This window comes from Neodiprion pinetum, chromosome 5 (assembly GCF_021155775.2).
Source record: "Neodiprion pinetum isolate iyNeoPine1 chromosome 5, iyNeoPine1.2, whole genome shotgun sequence".
NCBI lineage: Eukaryota > Metazoa > Arthropoda > Insecta > Hymenoptera > Diprionidae > Neodiprion > Neodiprion pinetum.
In genome coordinates this window covers 11,648,346-11,666,428 of record NC_060236.1, presented here as the reverse complement: position 1 = coordinate 11,666,428, position 18,083 = coordinate 11,648,346, and the positions used below count along the sequence as shown (strand labels likewise).

The 18,083-nt window shown below is 37.4% G+C and overlaps 1 protein-coding gene across 4 annotated transcripts in view; it reads left to right on the top strand.

The window, feature by feature from the left end:
* Positions 1-18,083, top strand: part of LOC124218896 (telomerase-binding protein EST1A) — a 250,214-nt gene that overhangs the window by 72,657 nt on the left and 159,474 nt on the right. For all 4 annotated transcript variants that reach the window (XR_011177146.1, XM_069136132.1, XM_069136131.1 and 1 more), the window contains exon 17: positions 6,864-7,009. Coding sequence is in view for 3 of the 4 variants with exons in the window: in XM_069136132.1 (XP_068992233.1) it covers positions 6,864-7,009 (146 nt within the window). In the remaining variant the exon portion in view is untranslated. The remainder of the gene's footprint in view (positions 1-6,863; positions 7,010-18,083) is intronic.

The window sequence follows — 18,083 nt, the reverse complement described above, 5'->3', positions numbered from 1 at the left end:
GAAGTAATGTTGATGACTGTTTTTGTATAAAATACCTATATAATGAGAGCAATCTAAGTATCCGTAGTAAAATATACGTAATAACAGTTATATACGTAACGAGAAAGATGCAAGTAGTCACGAATTTATATTTTAATTGATTGGTTATGAAGTTTGTAGTCTTTTTAAATGATGCCAGGTGATTTAGTAATAATATTGCGCTCAGTTTATACCGTTTGAAGCGAGATATTGGGAATATATCACACATATCATTGGAAAGTCAGTGGTACTGATGGATAGGCAGATGCAGTTAGTGGTTGGCAGGCCAGTAGAACTTGGTTCAGAATAATGAGAGATCCATAGAGTGCCAACTTTGGAGCAACTGTGGGCTATTTTTTTGTATTGGGGCGTTGTCTTGTTGAAGTGTAATGTTTGTCTGTTTTAACGAATTTATAATAGGATAGGAATGGTCCAATTGACCGTGAAGCATACAAAATAATAAGCAATTAAGAAAAACGTTCCACTTTATTGCTTCTCATTTTTTAATGTGTGCCACGTGAATCAAAGTAACGTAACATACATGGAATATGGTAGGGTATCAATGTCAACTGTGAGCTTCGGAGCTGTAAGCAGATTTCGTTTTTCGATTGCGTCGTTCGTTATTTATTTGAAGCTTCATGTTCGTCTAGTCTATTATTTCAGTAATTCGAACATATTCAAGGTGGTAGAAAACAAGAAATCAATAAACAAATGAGTCATGCATTTGGTGGAAATGAACAGGGTGTGCTGATCTATTCATCTTCTACATGTCACGTGAATAAATGTAATGTAATGAGAATTAACGTACGTAACATACTGTTTAATTTGAGGCATCACGACTATTCTTCCACTAGCTCTGGTTAGCATTATTTTCTCGGATTCATGGCAAGCGAACATCCTTCGTCTGGGTATTTTTTTACTAGCCATTCGTGCGTGCCACAAATGTTTCTGTCTGTTATTCAGGCTGTTTTTCAAATTTGTATATATCGTATCGTATTGCTAAGAGAATCTGATTTGTGCAATCACAAGAGCCCGTAATGCGCAAGTCAGTAATAATAAACAAATGCCACTAAATCACGGTACTTCCACTAATTCACTCTTACGACACTCGATCACTGTTTCATTTATTTACTTATATAACTCCATTAGCATGGCCAAGTTTCACCAAATTTGCGATTTAAACCCAAAATTGCATAACATATTATTCAATAATAGTAATTCATTGGAAATATTTTCACGGTTAACAGCGTGACAGCGCCATTAGGCAGCCTTTACGGGCAACAGCGCCATCGGCCGGTGATTATTAACAGCTCTATCCAGCGGCCATCTTGTTCATCGACTCACTTCGCGACTTTGTGATCACTTGCTGACTGAATGCGTATTCAGATTCATGCCAAAATCAATAGGCGGTGGGATATCGATGCCAAATATCTGTGTTATAAACTTTTATTCGATTGGTATACGCATTCAATCATAATCGTGCAGCCAAGGCGCTCCGGCGTGAAGAAGAAGAAAAATGTTTTTTTCATCATCTTCGATAGCTAACAAATACGAAACTGCTTGACCGATTTCGATTAGACTTTAACACTGTGGTTGTATGGGTCGGGGATACGAGCCATGTAAGTCTCACTTCAACATATTCACGCGTTCGCAAGATATAACGTCATGCTTGTGCACATGAAGCTCGCTATTACCAACAAAACGTGATTTTTGTTCCAGTCGTACCCTCTCAAGTTTCAGACGTCAAGTGCATTTAGTCGCAATTGTCCGGAGCCTGGAATACCAAGGATAAGTTAGGAAATTGCTATGTGTGTATTTCAAAACATAAAATGGTGTTACCAAAAACCTGGGCATAAGGCGCAACGTGTTTTGTAGCAATATATCCATCGCAGCGCGAAATAATTTATAACCTTTCCACAAAGACGTGAGAACAGAGAAATTTTGATTATAAATTCGTAGCAATTTTTAACTGTATCTCTATGGGATTTTGGAGTGCCAGCACGACAGATTGAGTAAATCGTATATACATTTTTTTCTTAGATTAATGAAATTTTAGAAATTTTGGGAAATCATAGTATTTGTAGCTGTTATGCTTGTGTGGTAATTGAGAAACGTGTCGAAATATGTTGTAAGAGTAGGAAAAATCTAGGATCCAGATACCAACAGAGTATCATATCCTCAAAGTAAGTACGTTATAAGTGCGTTGGTGTGTCATACATTTTTTTTATATCAGTTTTGGATGAGCATTCAAGCGCAATTGCACGAATTATCATTTGTCAAAGCCAGATAGCTTATTTTAGATAGAGCAGAACTGTAAAATTTGATTTGCTCAATTTGTCGACCTCTTCTTAAAGTTCATTTATTTTGGAAGCGATAATCTTGAAGTTCGGTGGATATAGGTAGTCGAAATCAAATGGCATTGTTAAATTCTTGCAAAATCTTTGAATGTTCTGATTTCATGTGAAGCAGAATCAAATTATACGTAGCATAGTGCATAGTGCAAGTCAAGTTTTGCATAGTGATTATTCCTTACCGATAATTCGAAGCTTTGAGGAAACACGTCAAAAAATCCATTAAACTTCTTCGATTTGAATTACTCAACATTTTAACTATCGACGAAGTTTTATGAAACAAACACTCTACCGCCGGTTTGGATTTCTCGTATTTAGTGTCTTCCTAAATTAATATTGGTTCAAGTGATATTAAAAACTCGTGTTTTTCCACAAGGTCTTCGCGTTACACTTTTCGCGTGAATATATGAAGTAATTCCGCAGCTATGCCGGTACCATTAAGCACGTAAGTCGCTATCTAATATGCAATGGTTAACTATCAAATTATACTTCTCATTAGCAATGGATTTTTCATGACAACTTTTTTTCTTCGTGTTACGAGGATAGCTACAGACTTGTTACTAACATGACTTATTTCAATGACTTGGAGGTATCGATGATATTTCTGGTCAGATGTTGGTAACCATGTAATATTCACACTTTTGCAAGAATTTTTGATCATGTAATAAGTAGCAGAATTAAGGTATTCGTAGAGAAGAAAAATGAAATTATAGTAATGATATTTGTAACTTTGAAGTGTTTACGTCGTTCCGCTTATTGGACTTGGAGAATTAGACTTCCGTGGCGTCCTCTTCGTAGTCGAGGATAGAGCACACATATATTTAGAGCACATCTTGAAATAAATAAACATACAAACGTGTACTGAGTCGGGATGTTACGTGAGTATCGTATAATATTGCTTCCGCGTGTGAAATGAAGAATACCACACGAACGCTGTACATCTAATTAAATCCGACATGTAACGACCGTATCTGAGCACGCACACTCACTTTGCCTACCGACGGATTGCTTCTTGGCTCGAGATCGGACGAAGCTCTTCTTCTCCCTGCCCCCGTTCGCAGCAGCAGCAGTCCTGAATGAGCAACTCGGTATCCCGATATCTTATTCTCCGTGTTCCGATCACCGGTGCTTCTGCCTCTGTTGCACTCTGGATAACTCATTTTTACACTGAGACCATTCTGCCCGTTGAGGTGAGAGTCTACGAAAATAAACCTACTCTGCCTTGTAATTTACTCGATTATCACAACATGAATTTGAAGTAGATTCAATCCAACTAATGTCTGCCCTTTTGACCTATATTTTCCTGCATCTCTCATATGCACAGTTCCCAAGCTAACTATAATGTACTCTGCATAAACTATGACTTTGTGGTAATTCGTGGGGATTTTAATGCCAATCTACTTGATAATTTCTGTGATGCAGTCAGTATTTACGATTTTCACTCCGCTCGTGTTCTGTACCTTGTGCCGTTCTCCACGACATGTCGGAAACACACCACCGATATCATGCTTGACCTCTACATGCTCAGCAATCCAGATATGATACGATCGTTTTGTCAGTCATCAGCTTCATTCATTGCGGCATATGACATGATCAGTGTTGAACTACTACTCTGTGCCACCCGCTCTTCTTCATCAGGGTCATATCGGGTTCGTTCATATTGCAGTATTGAACTGGAGGCATTTTAAAATGATCTCGTGACGTGCGACTGGCAGTTATTCGAAGATCGCCCCACTATTAGCAGTAGGCTTGAATGTCTGCAGGATAACATCACATCTGACTTGGACCTGTATGGTCCCTATGTGGTATGTTTTCGGGAGACCAAAAAACTCCCCTGGATCTCGAAGGAGTTGTTTCTTCTGCAAAGTATGAGGGATACGCTCTATTCGTTTTATAAGCACTCCAAAATGCAAGTCGTACTGCGGCGGTACCGAAAGGTCAGAAATGATATTCATAGGCGTGTTTCGGAACCCTGCTTGAACTGTATTCTTGCTCAACTGTCCGGAGTACACCAGCTCTCTACGCTTTAATGGAATTGAGAAATTTAAGTATCACGCCGGCCTCATCCAACATCTCCACTGATTCAAGCAATTAGCAAACTTACCAAGTAAAATTCTATCATAATTGTATGTAGCGCCTCTTCGGGGACCATCAACTATTTACAGTTCTTATTTACGGTAACAATTAATTGAACCGTTTTTTTGAACAAGTTTTAATCGTTATTGTGTTTTTACGTGACATTAATACAATTATGATGTTACGGATCATTTATGAATTTAAGAGCATTTTCGCAGAAACGTTTTTATCTTTACCAATGCTCGAATAATGAAATTGCAGGACCGTAGAATTTTAAGCGTCAATCCTGTCGGCTTCCTGATAATTTCGATGTCAACCCCATTTATTTTGGCAGCTAACGTCCTTCCACGCGGGTTCTGTGGGCCGAAAATTTTCCTGCGCCTGTGCCGCTATATCCGAGTATCCTTTGCAATCATCTGCTTAGTGTCTGTGACCGTGCGCACCGTACAAAATAGTAACTTACGTATCTCATGTGCATATTCAGATAATAGATCGTGAAAAAAGTTTGGCATCGTCTCTACTGTCAGTTGTATCATCTTTTTTATCATGAGCCAAATTGTCAAGTACGCGAAGGAACCGCGCACTGTCATTTTTATGGTTATTGTTATTATCGCCCAAATTATCAAGTACGCGAAGGAACAGAGCTGGTACTGTGCGGGTCGTTTGTTGCGCAAAAACGTACATCTTTTTTGCCAAAACGCTTGTTGCACTTACAATAGCCAATTGGCTGAGAAATCTGTTTATGCATTGACACAGCCGTTAGACTTGAGGTTTTCTGAGATAAAGTCGAATACAAATTGGTGCCTAAAATCGCGAGTTCCACTTTGGGACTTCTGAGACCCCAGCGTGGCATGCGAGGGTTAATCAAGAAAGTCGTGGATTTATTAGACTCTGCGAACGAACAAAATTTGTGCCAGTATAAACAATATTAGAAACAGTACTAACGACAGTATTAGAGATGCAATTTTGCCAGAATATTCAGATAGCTTGTCAATGTCATCATTGCCGTCTCATAAATTACTTCTGCAAGTCAATAGCATCATTATGTTTACGAGAACTTTCGGTATTAGCGAAGGCATTCGTAATGATACGAAATTACTGATTATAGAATTTGGAAATCATTTTCTGCACCGTAAAATTTTAACGGACGGAAAAATCAGTGAAATAGTGCTTTTGAATAAAGTCACATTATATTGTGAAGATGCACACCCATTCAGAGTCAAGTGAAGGCAATTTCCCATAGAACTAGCATTTGAAATTACAATAAATAAAGTTGAGGGATCAAACGTAGAGAAAATTAATATTGATCTTCGAAAAAATATTTTCAATCACGGTCAATTGTACGTAGTCTGCTCAAGAGTATGCTCGTGGAATTTGTTCGTATAGAAGAAAATGTATTATGATAATCAACGAAATGAAAATGAGATTGAATATTATATCCATAAATAAAATTTATAAGAATGGAAGTATGAAAAAAATTAATTCGGAATGTATGCACTAGTATGATTATCATGAAATACCAATACTAAACAAATGTGGCTCACGATTAGATACTGGAGAAGTTGAGCAGATTATTTTATTCTCGATGCCGTGAATGACGTGTATTGTTTGAATATATGCCTACTTCTCTGAGTCTAAGTTGTTGAAAGTCGGCAGTGGCGCTTTTTGGACGATTACTATTCACCAGGAAGTCATTTCCGATGCATATGCTGGTCGTTGTTGCAAGCTGAACTGTTCCGATTTTATTATGATCTATGACTTACTAATTGTATGAAGTAGAACTCAAGAAACTGCGAGAGTACAATTAGTTATTATTGCTCTGATTGGATGATTAAAGTTTAATCGCATTGGTTCTCTTAATTTATAGCTAGATAAACGAAAATTTTCGTGAAATTTTCTACAGCGTGTTTAGAAATTTTAGACGTCATCGTTTTTTCAAAACTGAAAGTCTTTAGCAGCCTTTAATCTGTTTTGTCTGTTTGATGTTAATTTCTAAGGAACAGATTTTACTCAACCTTTTCATGTGTAGTTAGTCTGTGAAAAATCCAGCCAATATTCAATAATGTCTATACTCGTTCTTCCCTAGAGACTGTTATTCTTGTATCGTGAATGTATCTTGAACTGCGATTCTGATAATTCTATTTGAACACGAACATTGCCGTAACTTGATAAAGAATCAGAAAAAAAGTGATACGTAGATATGAATCTCTATAGAATCCTGTTGCGAGGTTTATGACCTTGTAATAATAAAAGGTGAGGAAGGTCGAGAGACTTGCATAAGTTTTGTCTATACGTGTACAATTTGATTGTGAGTGAATCACCCAAAGACAAACGGGAATGTATTTTTGTGTGGCTGAATCTGAAGCGACAGAGAATGAAATAAATTATTGATCGTATCTCTCTTCGTTTCTGTTGCAGGATGGAAACCTTTCAGGAGGCTGGTATTCAGATGCTCAGAGAATTCCGGGCTCTCCTTCAACACTCGCCTCTTCCTCTACCGGGAACTCGGCTTCTTCAGCTGCTAGCGCTTAATATGTTTGCCATCGAGACGACGCAGCTCAAGGGTGAGTTGCAACAATATTTATGCCAAAAGGAATTATCGACGCTGCACAGAAAGAAATGCTGCGGTCACAATAAAAATCATCAAATAGTAAATATTTCAACTAGTTCTTCGGTAGAATTTGCAGAAAAAATGCCAATTTTCACCTTCACACATTGCGAGTCAAATTTCGTACATTGTATTGACCACTTCGTTATTAGAGGAATGAGTCATGGTAACATTTATCCTCCCAAAAATCACCTCTTCTGCAAAAAAGCTTTCGCCAAGGACATTAAGTGTGGTTATTACCCACAAAAATACCTTCTTTGATAACAAACGTATGCGTGCAATCGCTGTATTCAAAAAACTCATTTCACGAGAACGTTATAGACAAATAAATATCCTCATCCTTTATCAAAAACCGGACAAGTGGGAGTAGGATTCGCGCCCTGGAAGTTCCACGCAAATTTAATTATTTTTTTTCTATGGCATATAACTACAAATTAACTATTTTCGGACTTGTAGTCCGGTCAATTTAGACATTTCGAAACACAATAATTCCGACAGAGCTGAATTTTAGTAGAGACCTTGGGTTCACCATTATAAAGAAAAAGAAAAAAGTCCCCATCGATACCATGTGTGCTAAAAAAGTTATTCAAGGTCAAAGGTGAAAATTTTCGGTTTTTTCGATTTTTCTCGTTAACGGTTAATTTTATCAAAAAAATAGCTCAGACCAAAATTGTAGATCATAAAGTTGTCCACAAAAATGGTCTCTATACTTTTTTTCTTAAGAATTATCATTTCTGAGATCTCGCGATTCTAAAAGTCGAACGAGTTACATTCTATATAACATGCACGCATATTATATATGTCACGGATATACATAGTATATGTATAATATATGTAGTATACATACATAGTGTATATATAGTATACATATATTATAGTATATATACGGATATACATAGTATATATGTCGCATCACTATATTGTATGATTGTTACATTTTGATCACCGGTTGTATGACGTTGATGGATCTTCGAGTATCTAACATATATATAATATATATTAGACTGGCTCAAAAAAAAACTATTTTTTTTTTCGATCTCCAGCTACATGAAATCATAGTTTATAACATAATATTAGACCTCGTGAAAGGAAATCGCCGTGCGATTTTTTTAAGAGATGCCGCATCGAGATTTTGTAATTCTCATCTGATTAACACGTAAGAAATCCAATTCTGACGGTTGGAGGGAGATAATAATTTTTCCATGCAACGAACGGAACTCTATATAGTAGCGCTTGACAGTTTATATGTTTTCTTCGAATGTATTTGACGGATATTATTCAACATTTTAATGTGAGCCAGTCGAGGAAGCTGGGAGTTTATCCTAGGTACCCATTTTTCGAAAAGGCGAAAAACCACGTTTTACGCAATGTTGAATCACTCGAAGATCGTGCGATTAAAAAATTTCTCCGACACGGCGATTCAAAGAAAACATATAAACCGTCAAGCGCTACTATGTAGAGTTCCGTTCGTTGCATGGAAAAATTATTATCTCCCTCCAACCGTCAGAATTGGATTTCTTACGTGTTAATCGAATGGGAATTACAAAATCTCGATGCGGCACCACTTAAAAAAATCGCACGGCGATTTCCTTTCACGAGGTCTAATATTACGTTATAAACTATGATTTCATGAAGCTGGAGATCGAAAAAAAAAAATAGTTTTTTTTGAGCCAGTCTAATATATACTATATATATGTTAGATACTCGAAGATCCATCAACGTCATACAACCGGTGATCAAAATGTAACAATCATACAATATGGTGATGCGACATATATACTATATATATCCGTATATATACACTATGTATATATACTATATATATTATACATATACTATGTATATCCGTGACATATATAATATGCGTGCATGTTATATAGAATGTAACTCGTTCGACTTTTAGAATCGCGAGATCTCAGAAATGATAATTCTTAAGAAAAAAAGTATAGCGACCATTTTTGTGGACAACTTTATGATCTACAATTTTGGTCTGAGCTATTTTTTTGATAAAATTAACCGTTAACGAGAAAAATCGAAAAAACCGAAAATTTTCACCTTTGACCTTGAATAACTGTTTCAGCACACATGGTATCGATGGGGACTTTTTTCTTTTTCTTTATAATGGTGGACCCAAGGCTTCTACCAAAATTCAGCTCTATCGGAATTATTGTGTTTCGATCACTATTTTTATGTCTAAATTGACCGGACTATTATTCCTTTACTTCTGTTGTGAGACCATGATTCTAAGTCAATGGGAAGTACACTAGAGGTTTTGATGAGTGGGTTTGTGACTATCAAAATATGTGTTATAAATGGCTGTATCTTTTGATTGCGTTGACTTGGAAGCCTGCATTTCTTACACCTCCAAGGGACCTTACACTTCAGTATATGATATTAGATTCTACTTGATACCTCTACCCGTTCCTAAGAAAAAGGGTCTTCACAGAAGGACAGACAGACGGATAACGACGCGATCCTATAAGGGTTCCGTTTTTTCCTTTTGAGGTACAGAACTCTAAAAAAGATTCAAATCACGTACTATTGCCAAGTACATGTCTGCTAATTTCCAACAAAAGGAGTGCATATTATCTGCGCTTTTGACGCCCCACTATAAGTGTGCTACCGAACCTTGCTGGCACTACATGATTGCAGGCTATTGCAGGACTGCCAATTGCTACCTAATGGAATTGAAAATTTAGAAAAGAAAAATTAAATTAGTAAGTCGTATCTGGCGGGCCTTTTTGCAAAAACACCTTGAGGCATATATATCAGTCGGTGTTACCTAAGCTGGGCCATGAAAATAATAGCATTGCTGTACCGTAAGGGCAAAGCGATGGCAATCCGGCTATCGATGTGTACGAACTGACAGTCTGTCGCTGGTGAAATTTGCCGAGTTTCAGTTACTGTGCCTGAACTGGTAAAATAAAGGCATGCCCAGGTTAACGCTGTACCAGCGTTCCCAGGCTGGTTCATTAAAAGGGTAATTGTTCTCTGTTTACTGGGTAGGTAGTCTCATATTTTGATAGAGATACAGAAAATTAGTTATGTTATAATATGATAAAAACTTGATCTAGATTGATGGTAAATTTTATGAAATACGGGCCTGCATTTCTCATCCAAGCGAAGCGATTGTTTTTTTTCCCTTCTCATTTCGTTACATGCTGGTAGAAGGAATAAAAAAAGAGAGAAAAAGCAAAAGGTGGACGGATGAAAAAAAAAAGATGAAACAAGAAACAACCGAGCCATTTTATTACGACTATAAAAGGATATAAAGTAGCCCGAAGCAGGAATTATTACCATTCAATTATACGAAGACAGTTGTAATTAAAAATAATAAAATCGTAAGAACTGGGATAAACTTAGTCCCTTGAGTTTATGCGCATACGAACAGTCTGCAGTCTTGTCGCGCCTGCTGTCTTCTGTTTTTTTTTTTTTTAGTGTAGCTCGCTTCAGTCCTTACTTCCTGTAGTTACGAATCTGAGGCGTACTCTATTTCTTCCCTGTTTGTCTTTTGTGTTTTGTTTTCATACACGTACTCGGTTTTTACCTCGTAATGTAAGACTTGTCTGACAGTGAATCCGGCAATTCCAAATCCGAAAATTGAGTTGGTCAAATTGGCAACAGGTACCACCGTGTTCAGGGTATCCCGAGTGGTACTAATTCTGCAAAAGTTCAACGCAAGGGTCGCATTTTCAAATGGAAGTAGAAAACAAGCTTATTGCATTGTGAAATGTAATTTTTGTCTGACTTTTATTGAAATCAACTGATCATAAGTTATTTCATCGATTTCAACGTTATGAATAGACAAAAAAGGGTCGCATGGCAAATTATTTCGAGGTTCACAAAAAATCGTGACACTAATCCTTCTTTTTATAGCTCAAACGGTCGCCATGGCGTGACGTCAATTCATCAGGATTTAAACTATTTCATGGAATTTATTTACAGAAAACGTGAATTTTCGTCGAATTTCACTCGAAATCGGTCGAGTTGTTTGTCTTGTAACTTGAATTACAAATTTTTGTTTGTATACAGGGCCAGATTAAAGCGGAATGGTCGAAATATTGAAAACCAGTAATATGTGCTTCCAAGTTGACGGAGACAATTTTTATTCAATCTGTAATACTGCGAGGATCAATTTTATTACCATTGATTCAACTCACAGAAAAGATGAAAAGTGGCGTTGACCTCGTCGAAGATTCATTAAGTAATCAAATGCCTCGTATCATCTACGAGTGTCTATATTTGACAGGACAATAGTTATAAAGATAGACTGCGCACTGAGTTGAAGCCGTGACAAGACAGATAGAACAATAGCTGCAGACATTTTCTCTCACTCCAATCAAGGACTTGGCGGGGGAAACACGTAGGCTCATACAAGTATACCGCCCGGCTGGCCTGATCCCTTTTCTCACTTGGTGGCTGCTCCCCACTCTTCCGATCGTGTGACAGAGAGAGAACTCCGGCAGGTTAGATCTGTCCTTCGGTCTCGGCTTCAGCGGCCCCGCAAGACCGCGCTGTCTATCTACCGTGTGTCCATGAGGAAAGTGCGCACCTTATGCGCGTGCGTCAAGTCGTTCGAGTTTTATTGGCTGACAGTTACTACCTTAATGAGCAGCCGATGCAATACCAATCGCATCTGTCAGAAAATGTCCCTAGGAGACCACCGCTATCTTTGGGCTCACGTTATAAGTCTACGGACAAGCATGCCCGTCGTTTAGTTTGTGTGCGTAGCCAACTTCGTAAAAATGTTACTAACATGACATTAAAAATGTTACTAACATGACATGTAGAATGGCCGATGTCTAGTAGTTCGCCGCTGCGCTGTGAGCCGATCTTTCGTGATAGGCGAGAGATCATGATTAACTGATACTCGTAAACTGGTCATTTCTAGGGAATTTGTTCTTGTTGGTGAAAGGTTGCTTCAGGCTGCGAGCATGGACGTCAGGTAATCAAAATTGAGCAAGCTGATCGGGCGAGTTAAGAGTAAGTCCTTTTAAGAAAACTTCTCGGGATTTGGATGCGAAAAGTCGTGCGTATAATCCGTCTGCATTTTTCCACCCGAGTGAAGAATGAAAACTGAGAGAAGGAGAGAGGATGAGAAAGATAGATAAATAGTTTAATAAATAAATAGATAGATTGATAGATAGATAGGTACATAGATATATCATTGCGTAATGAGATGAGGTTCCCTCAGCACAGAAAAACAAAAATACAAATATCAATAAAGTAATAGATAGTAGATTCTACAGTTCCCTGTCTAAAATACAAGTAAGCACTTCTCTCAATTAATTATTTAAATTTAATGACAGGTCGCAGCCAAGGTTAGGCTAAATAGCGGCCTGCTTATTAAGTAAACCATTCAATAACTGTCCCTCAAAGACCACAGGCGAGGAAGAGTTCTGTATCTCTTGTGAAAGAGCATTCCATAACACATTGACACGGAATTCAATTAGAATTCTAATGCATATATTAAATTGAAAAAAAGCTCTTCATCTGCCTCCAAATATTAAACGCTTTCTCCTTCATGTGTAACAACTTTTGAGAATTTTCTCATCATTTTCAAAACGGATGGAAAAGGTTTAAAAAAAATTACACGGTGAACTAAACATAGAAAGAGCATTCGGCATCATTTTTTTTTTTTTTTAGTCAATTTTCAAAAAATTTTCAATTTGAGTATTAGGTTCCCTCCATTTATTTCATCGAACATCATTGAAAATTTGCGAAATGAACTCTGATAATCATTGAAAAATTTTTAATAGTAGTAGCAATAATTTATTGATCGGAAAAAATACATTGACTATCGACTATTTGTAAATTTTGTTGAACTATTTTCGAGAAAAAAAAAGATTCACAGTTCTGTTACAAATAGTGTGATATTTAAATTTCTTGAACACTCGGTTTAATGTCCCATTTTCAAAAGTGATAAAATTCAATATTACTACCTGAAATCACAAGAGAGTGAGAAAGTCGCTTAGTTGCTTGAAAGTGGCGATGATCTTTGTACGTGTGATAAATTGAATAGGCAGATAACAGTAAATATTAGAGATGCAATTATTTTGGCCGTATCACCTGTTCACAGAAAAAAATTTCATTGTTATTTCTAATGTACGAAATAATAAAAGTGATCAAATAAAGTGTTCCCACCTACCTGCTGCGTTTCTTCCAAGCACCCAACATTTAAACAGATTTCTCATTTCAGTCGAATAAAGCCATTTTTCAAAGAGCATTAGCATCAACTTTCCGAGTCACTATCTCGACTGTTTGAGATTCTAACCTCAAAAATTCGTACGAACTACATCGCCGCCAGAAACAGAGTTTGACAGCTGAAACTCGGAGTGGCCAGCCTGCCCGTGCAGCCGATAAAACACGCGCATGCGCATTGTATGTATAGTTTCAAGAGATTGCCTCGGTATACATTTACCATACAGATGTCTTAGTGATCTAGATCTCGAAACGTTGAGATCTAGTGAAAACTGAACTTTTTATCTTCGGGGTATTTACAATAACTTCCTTTTTCTCTGAAAACAAAGAAGCGAGAAGTTGAAAAATGAGTTTAAGGTATCTAAAGGTACATGCAGGTCCCGAAAACGACAAACCTGAGATAGCTAATTTCTGACCACATCTTTCTCGGATCTTCGTTTTTTAGAGAATTTTACTATAACAATTACGCTTCGTAGTTTTAAACATATTTTGGGCACTGTTGCTAACCTTTTTGTAAGTCTTATACATACCATCAGTTTTAAGTCTTCGGAAGAGAGAAAGACGGAGAGTGAGAGGGAGAGGGTGAGATTTGAAAAATTGCAAGCAAATCGCGTCTGCAACACAATCCCACCTTATCTGATTTAAAATTGAATTCGGATGCGGGAGTATAATTACAGATCATCTGCCAGATCATTGCATGGTCTGAGAAAGTACGAAGACTCACAGAACGGATTTGCGCCGCAGCTTCGTTGATCCCTGGAGACGATCATTGAACACTATATTTTCATCGACTGATTGTTGCTGTAATCAGCAAAACAAGTTATTTCAAATTAATAGTCATTATTCATCAGACCGTGGCTATAAGCAATCGGGCGCTATTATAAAGATTCGGGGTTTCGAAGCGGAACACCTTCTATACATGGGGACATGGATTCCCAGATGGCTAATTTTTCGGCCCAGTACGCTAGATTACGTTGGCGATGAAGTCAGCCTGCAGCGCCACCGCCGGCCAGCCGAAAACCCATTTGAATCGCTAGGCGCCAGTCGGCAACGGCACGGCGGGTTGGTTTTGCATTGCTAATGTAATCGACTTGGCCGAAAAATTATTCGGCTGGGAATCTACGGCCCCATGTGTACATACCTACCTAAGTTATGTCAGTGGTCGGCGACGAGTGTCTTTGACCTCGTGTCCAAATTCGATCCACTTCTACTGTAGGTTGGAAAATTTTCATAACTAAGATATTTTTGGATACTTGTATACCTATCTTAGGAGGGAAAAAAAAATGAAATCGATGAAATATCATTCATTCGCCGGCAATTCAAGAATCCTGAAAGCACACAAAAGCGTTTATGTATGAGCAGAAGCTGTCGGAAAAGCAGAAATAGAAACAGATGCTGAAGCAGAAGTTGGAGCGTGATCCTTCGCAGCTTCAGATAGAAGTATTACACAATACCTATGCCAGATTCCATTGACCGGGCCGTGTTTTGCTTGTAATAAATAATACCCACAAAGGCGGAGGCAATAAGGGTAGAATGAAACACGGGAGTACAGCGAAAGTAACCTGGTGAAACAATTTAATAACAATTTGACCGATCTGCGCCTTCTTCGATAGGTTTGTCCGAACTTGACGATGATGAAAACTGCAACTTCGAGATACGCGAAGCAAGGGAGATAAGGAGAGAATCAGAAAGAGAAATGGCTTACTTGCCGATACGTAAAAGAACTTGGAGAATTACATCAATATGCAGAAAATTCGAGATCATAGGTATTAAGGACGTTAGAGTGTTTATGGCGGTACGGTAATTCGCTGTCTTCTTTTTCTTTTTTTTTTTTACTTCTTGCTTCCCCCACCAAGATTGGTTCGTTCGTATTCTAGCTTCAGATTTTCGTTTAATAGAAGCAATTTTGCGATGTGATCAATACCCTCAAGCAATCCTCTGTACAGATGATGCTCTCCGAAAGCAGTAGGACCTTCTCAAGCATTTTGGTGCTTTCAATGTATTGCGAATCCTGCAGTTCGTTTTCGTTTGAAAAAGCTTGTGTCATTTGATGTAAGTATATCTGTAGGGTATATTTGAGAACCTTGCCAATTATCAATTAAAGCGGTTATTTATGACTTTGGAGTAAAGAAAGTGAATGAGCACCCGTATGCATATTTTTTTTCTCACTGTTTAAGTTAAGGGGGTGCCCTGGTCGATTTCGACATTGTCCTATATATCTCCAAATATCGAAGTCCACGTATTTCAAGTGCAAAACAGAGCTATACAACTGCATTCTATATGCAATTCTAAACAAAAACACCCCAATCCATTTTTCATAGACGCAGAAATAAAGAAATGGCATGGGTTCTATGAAATCGTAATATTAAATTCATAAATTTCAAGCCATTTCCTTGTTTCTGCATTAAATGAAAATGCATTGGAGTATTTCTGTCCAGAACTGCATATAGGATGGGGCTGTGCAGTCCTTTTTGACGTTCAAAGTTCAAATATTTATTTGAGTAATTTTTCCTGGTTTGATGAACCTTATGCTGAAATTCAATTGTTTGTTGGTAATGGAATCTGGACTATACAGAAAATGAGATGGCATTGAATTTCAGTAAATTTATGCTCACCAGATAGACCGAAGCAAACTTAGTCTAAAAGCGTGAGAAATTATAGTGACTAGGTATACGTTGTCAACAGTCGTTTCATCTTCGAATAGAAAAACGCAAATTAGGTATGACAAGTTTTAATGTTTGAGATGGATAAAACCGTTCAAACACTAACGCTTCAACCAGTTCTAAAATCTAGTTTGTTTCAAGAATTAAAGAGGTTCGGGTTCGTATATTTGGTCCCGAAAGTTCATGTCACATTATATTTTGTGTCTGAAACAAGAAATAAATGCAAATGGAGTTTATGGCAGTCGCAACATTGTATGTCAAGAGTCTCGTTTTGTTACCGTGCATGCATGAGAGAAAAAAAAGGATCCGTGAAGTTTCGTACACCGCGATATATTTACGTAAACTTATTGCCATTGCCGGCTTTTTATATCTAGATTGTAACTCAGAAAATAATTATCACATGATCTGTGGCACGGTTATACCTAATAATGGAGATCCTATAGGGAGAAAGAAATGAAAGATGACTAGCTGATTCATGGCAATGTGCCCCCAGCTGTGAGAGAGACCTTCATTTCTGCGCGCCAATATGTAAATTATTGTTCACACTCGTATAAATGCGCGCTTACATTATATGTAACCGTGTCTCTTGTATAAGCTACGATACGTGTTGATATGTAAATCGCGTTTCTCGACACGATGACATGTCACTTTACGTCGCATGAATGAACAGGTTTCGTATAACTGTATCCGAAACAGATGTCTTCTGTCTATAGGGCATCGCCTGGATGACTCGTTGCTAATATTTTTTATTCATTTATTATCCCTGCGCTTTTGTCTTATTCTTTTTTTCGACCAGCATTTTGACCTTCTCGCAGATTATCATACACATGGGTTCCTTGGTGTCCACGGTCATCGGTTATAAATTATATTTTTTGTTTTGCTCAAAGCGATCGTGCGTATCATTGATGAAAATGAAAAACTGACTGCCATATTTCGCTGATAGTAAGGAAATTTATGGAACAGCAGTGTTATAATTGTATGGAAATTGAAAAGATTCACTTGAACACCAGGTTGTTGAATTATTTATTTTCTTGCAAAACAATTTTATGTTTGCGAATAGGAAAACATTTGCTATAATCGGTAAGGAAATTTTTCACATCGTTTTGGAAATAAATTGATTTTTGATAATCTCGAAGCCTTTTTAAAAGTAGTTTATTCATTTACTTTTCCGCTCACATTTTTTTGTTTACCAGCATATCAATGGATGTAAAAATGCAGAAAACTCATGAAAAAACTGACCAATAAATCAAATTGCACCCCAAAATTATTGGTTTACTACGTTTGGCCTAACACACGAACAGTTTTCCGAAATTGGGGATCGTGAGTTGTTCGCTACATGCTTTACGTGTTTAGTTCTTATCATCGGTTTATCAGAACAAGTAAATTGAAATTTAAAGATCAAAACAAAATGTATTTATCAGTTAGGGTTCGGTCGGTTCGACAACTCGAGGTAGCATAATTATTAACACTTCCAGAGATGTTTATTAACTATCGACGATCACAAGGTAGAAGTCGATTACTGAGAAGTTTTTGAATGATCAACATCTGTAAAATACAATTCTGTATTTTTTCTTTCGTATCGCCGCGCGTTTTTCTTATCCGATTTGTATCGAAGCCGATTAAAAAACGAAATTAAATTTACGATTTAGTCTGCAGCAGGTATTTCGTACCATGGACGAATCACCGTTTTCTTCCTCATCATGCAAGACAGGTAATCATTCACCCTTCTTATACCTGTGTCGGTCGGAAATCGAGCAATTTTTATTTTGAGATGTCCTCACGATACGCATTCATCGATTTTTTTTTCTTTTTTTTCTCACACCTTTTAGATAAAGTAAAGATCGATTGATGTGAGGTATGTAACTTGTTAGTATAGGAAACATCATCGGTGTTGCGAAACATAGAAATAAAGGAAGACGCTAAGGAGACTCGCGCTATTTTTTCTAACATCTGTTGATGGAAGTTTAATTGGAGAAGCAATAAAGGTGCTAATGACAGCGCATAAAACAGGAGTTAAGAAACTTATACTTGAAAACACAGTTCGTAAAATTGAGTTATTCGAAAGTTTGGATCTGTCAAAGGAAGCTCTGGTGTGTAAAATCGAGCACTTGAGTTGTGCACACGCGCCAACGTCGTTTTACCGAATCGTTTGAAAATGCAGCACTT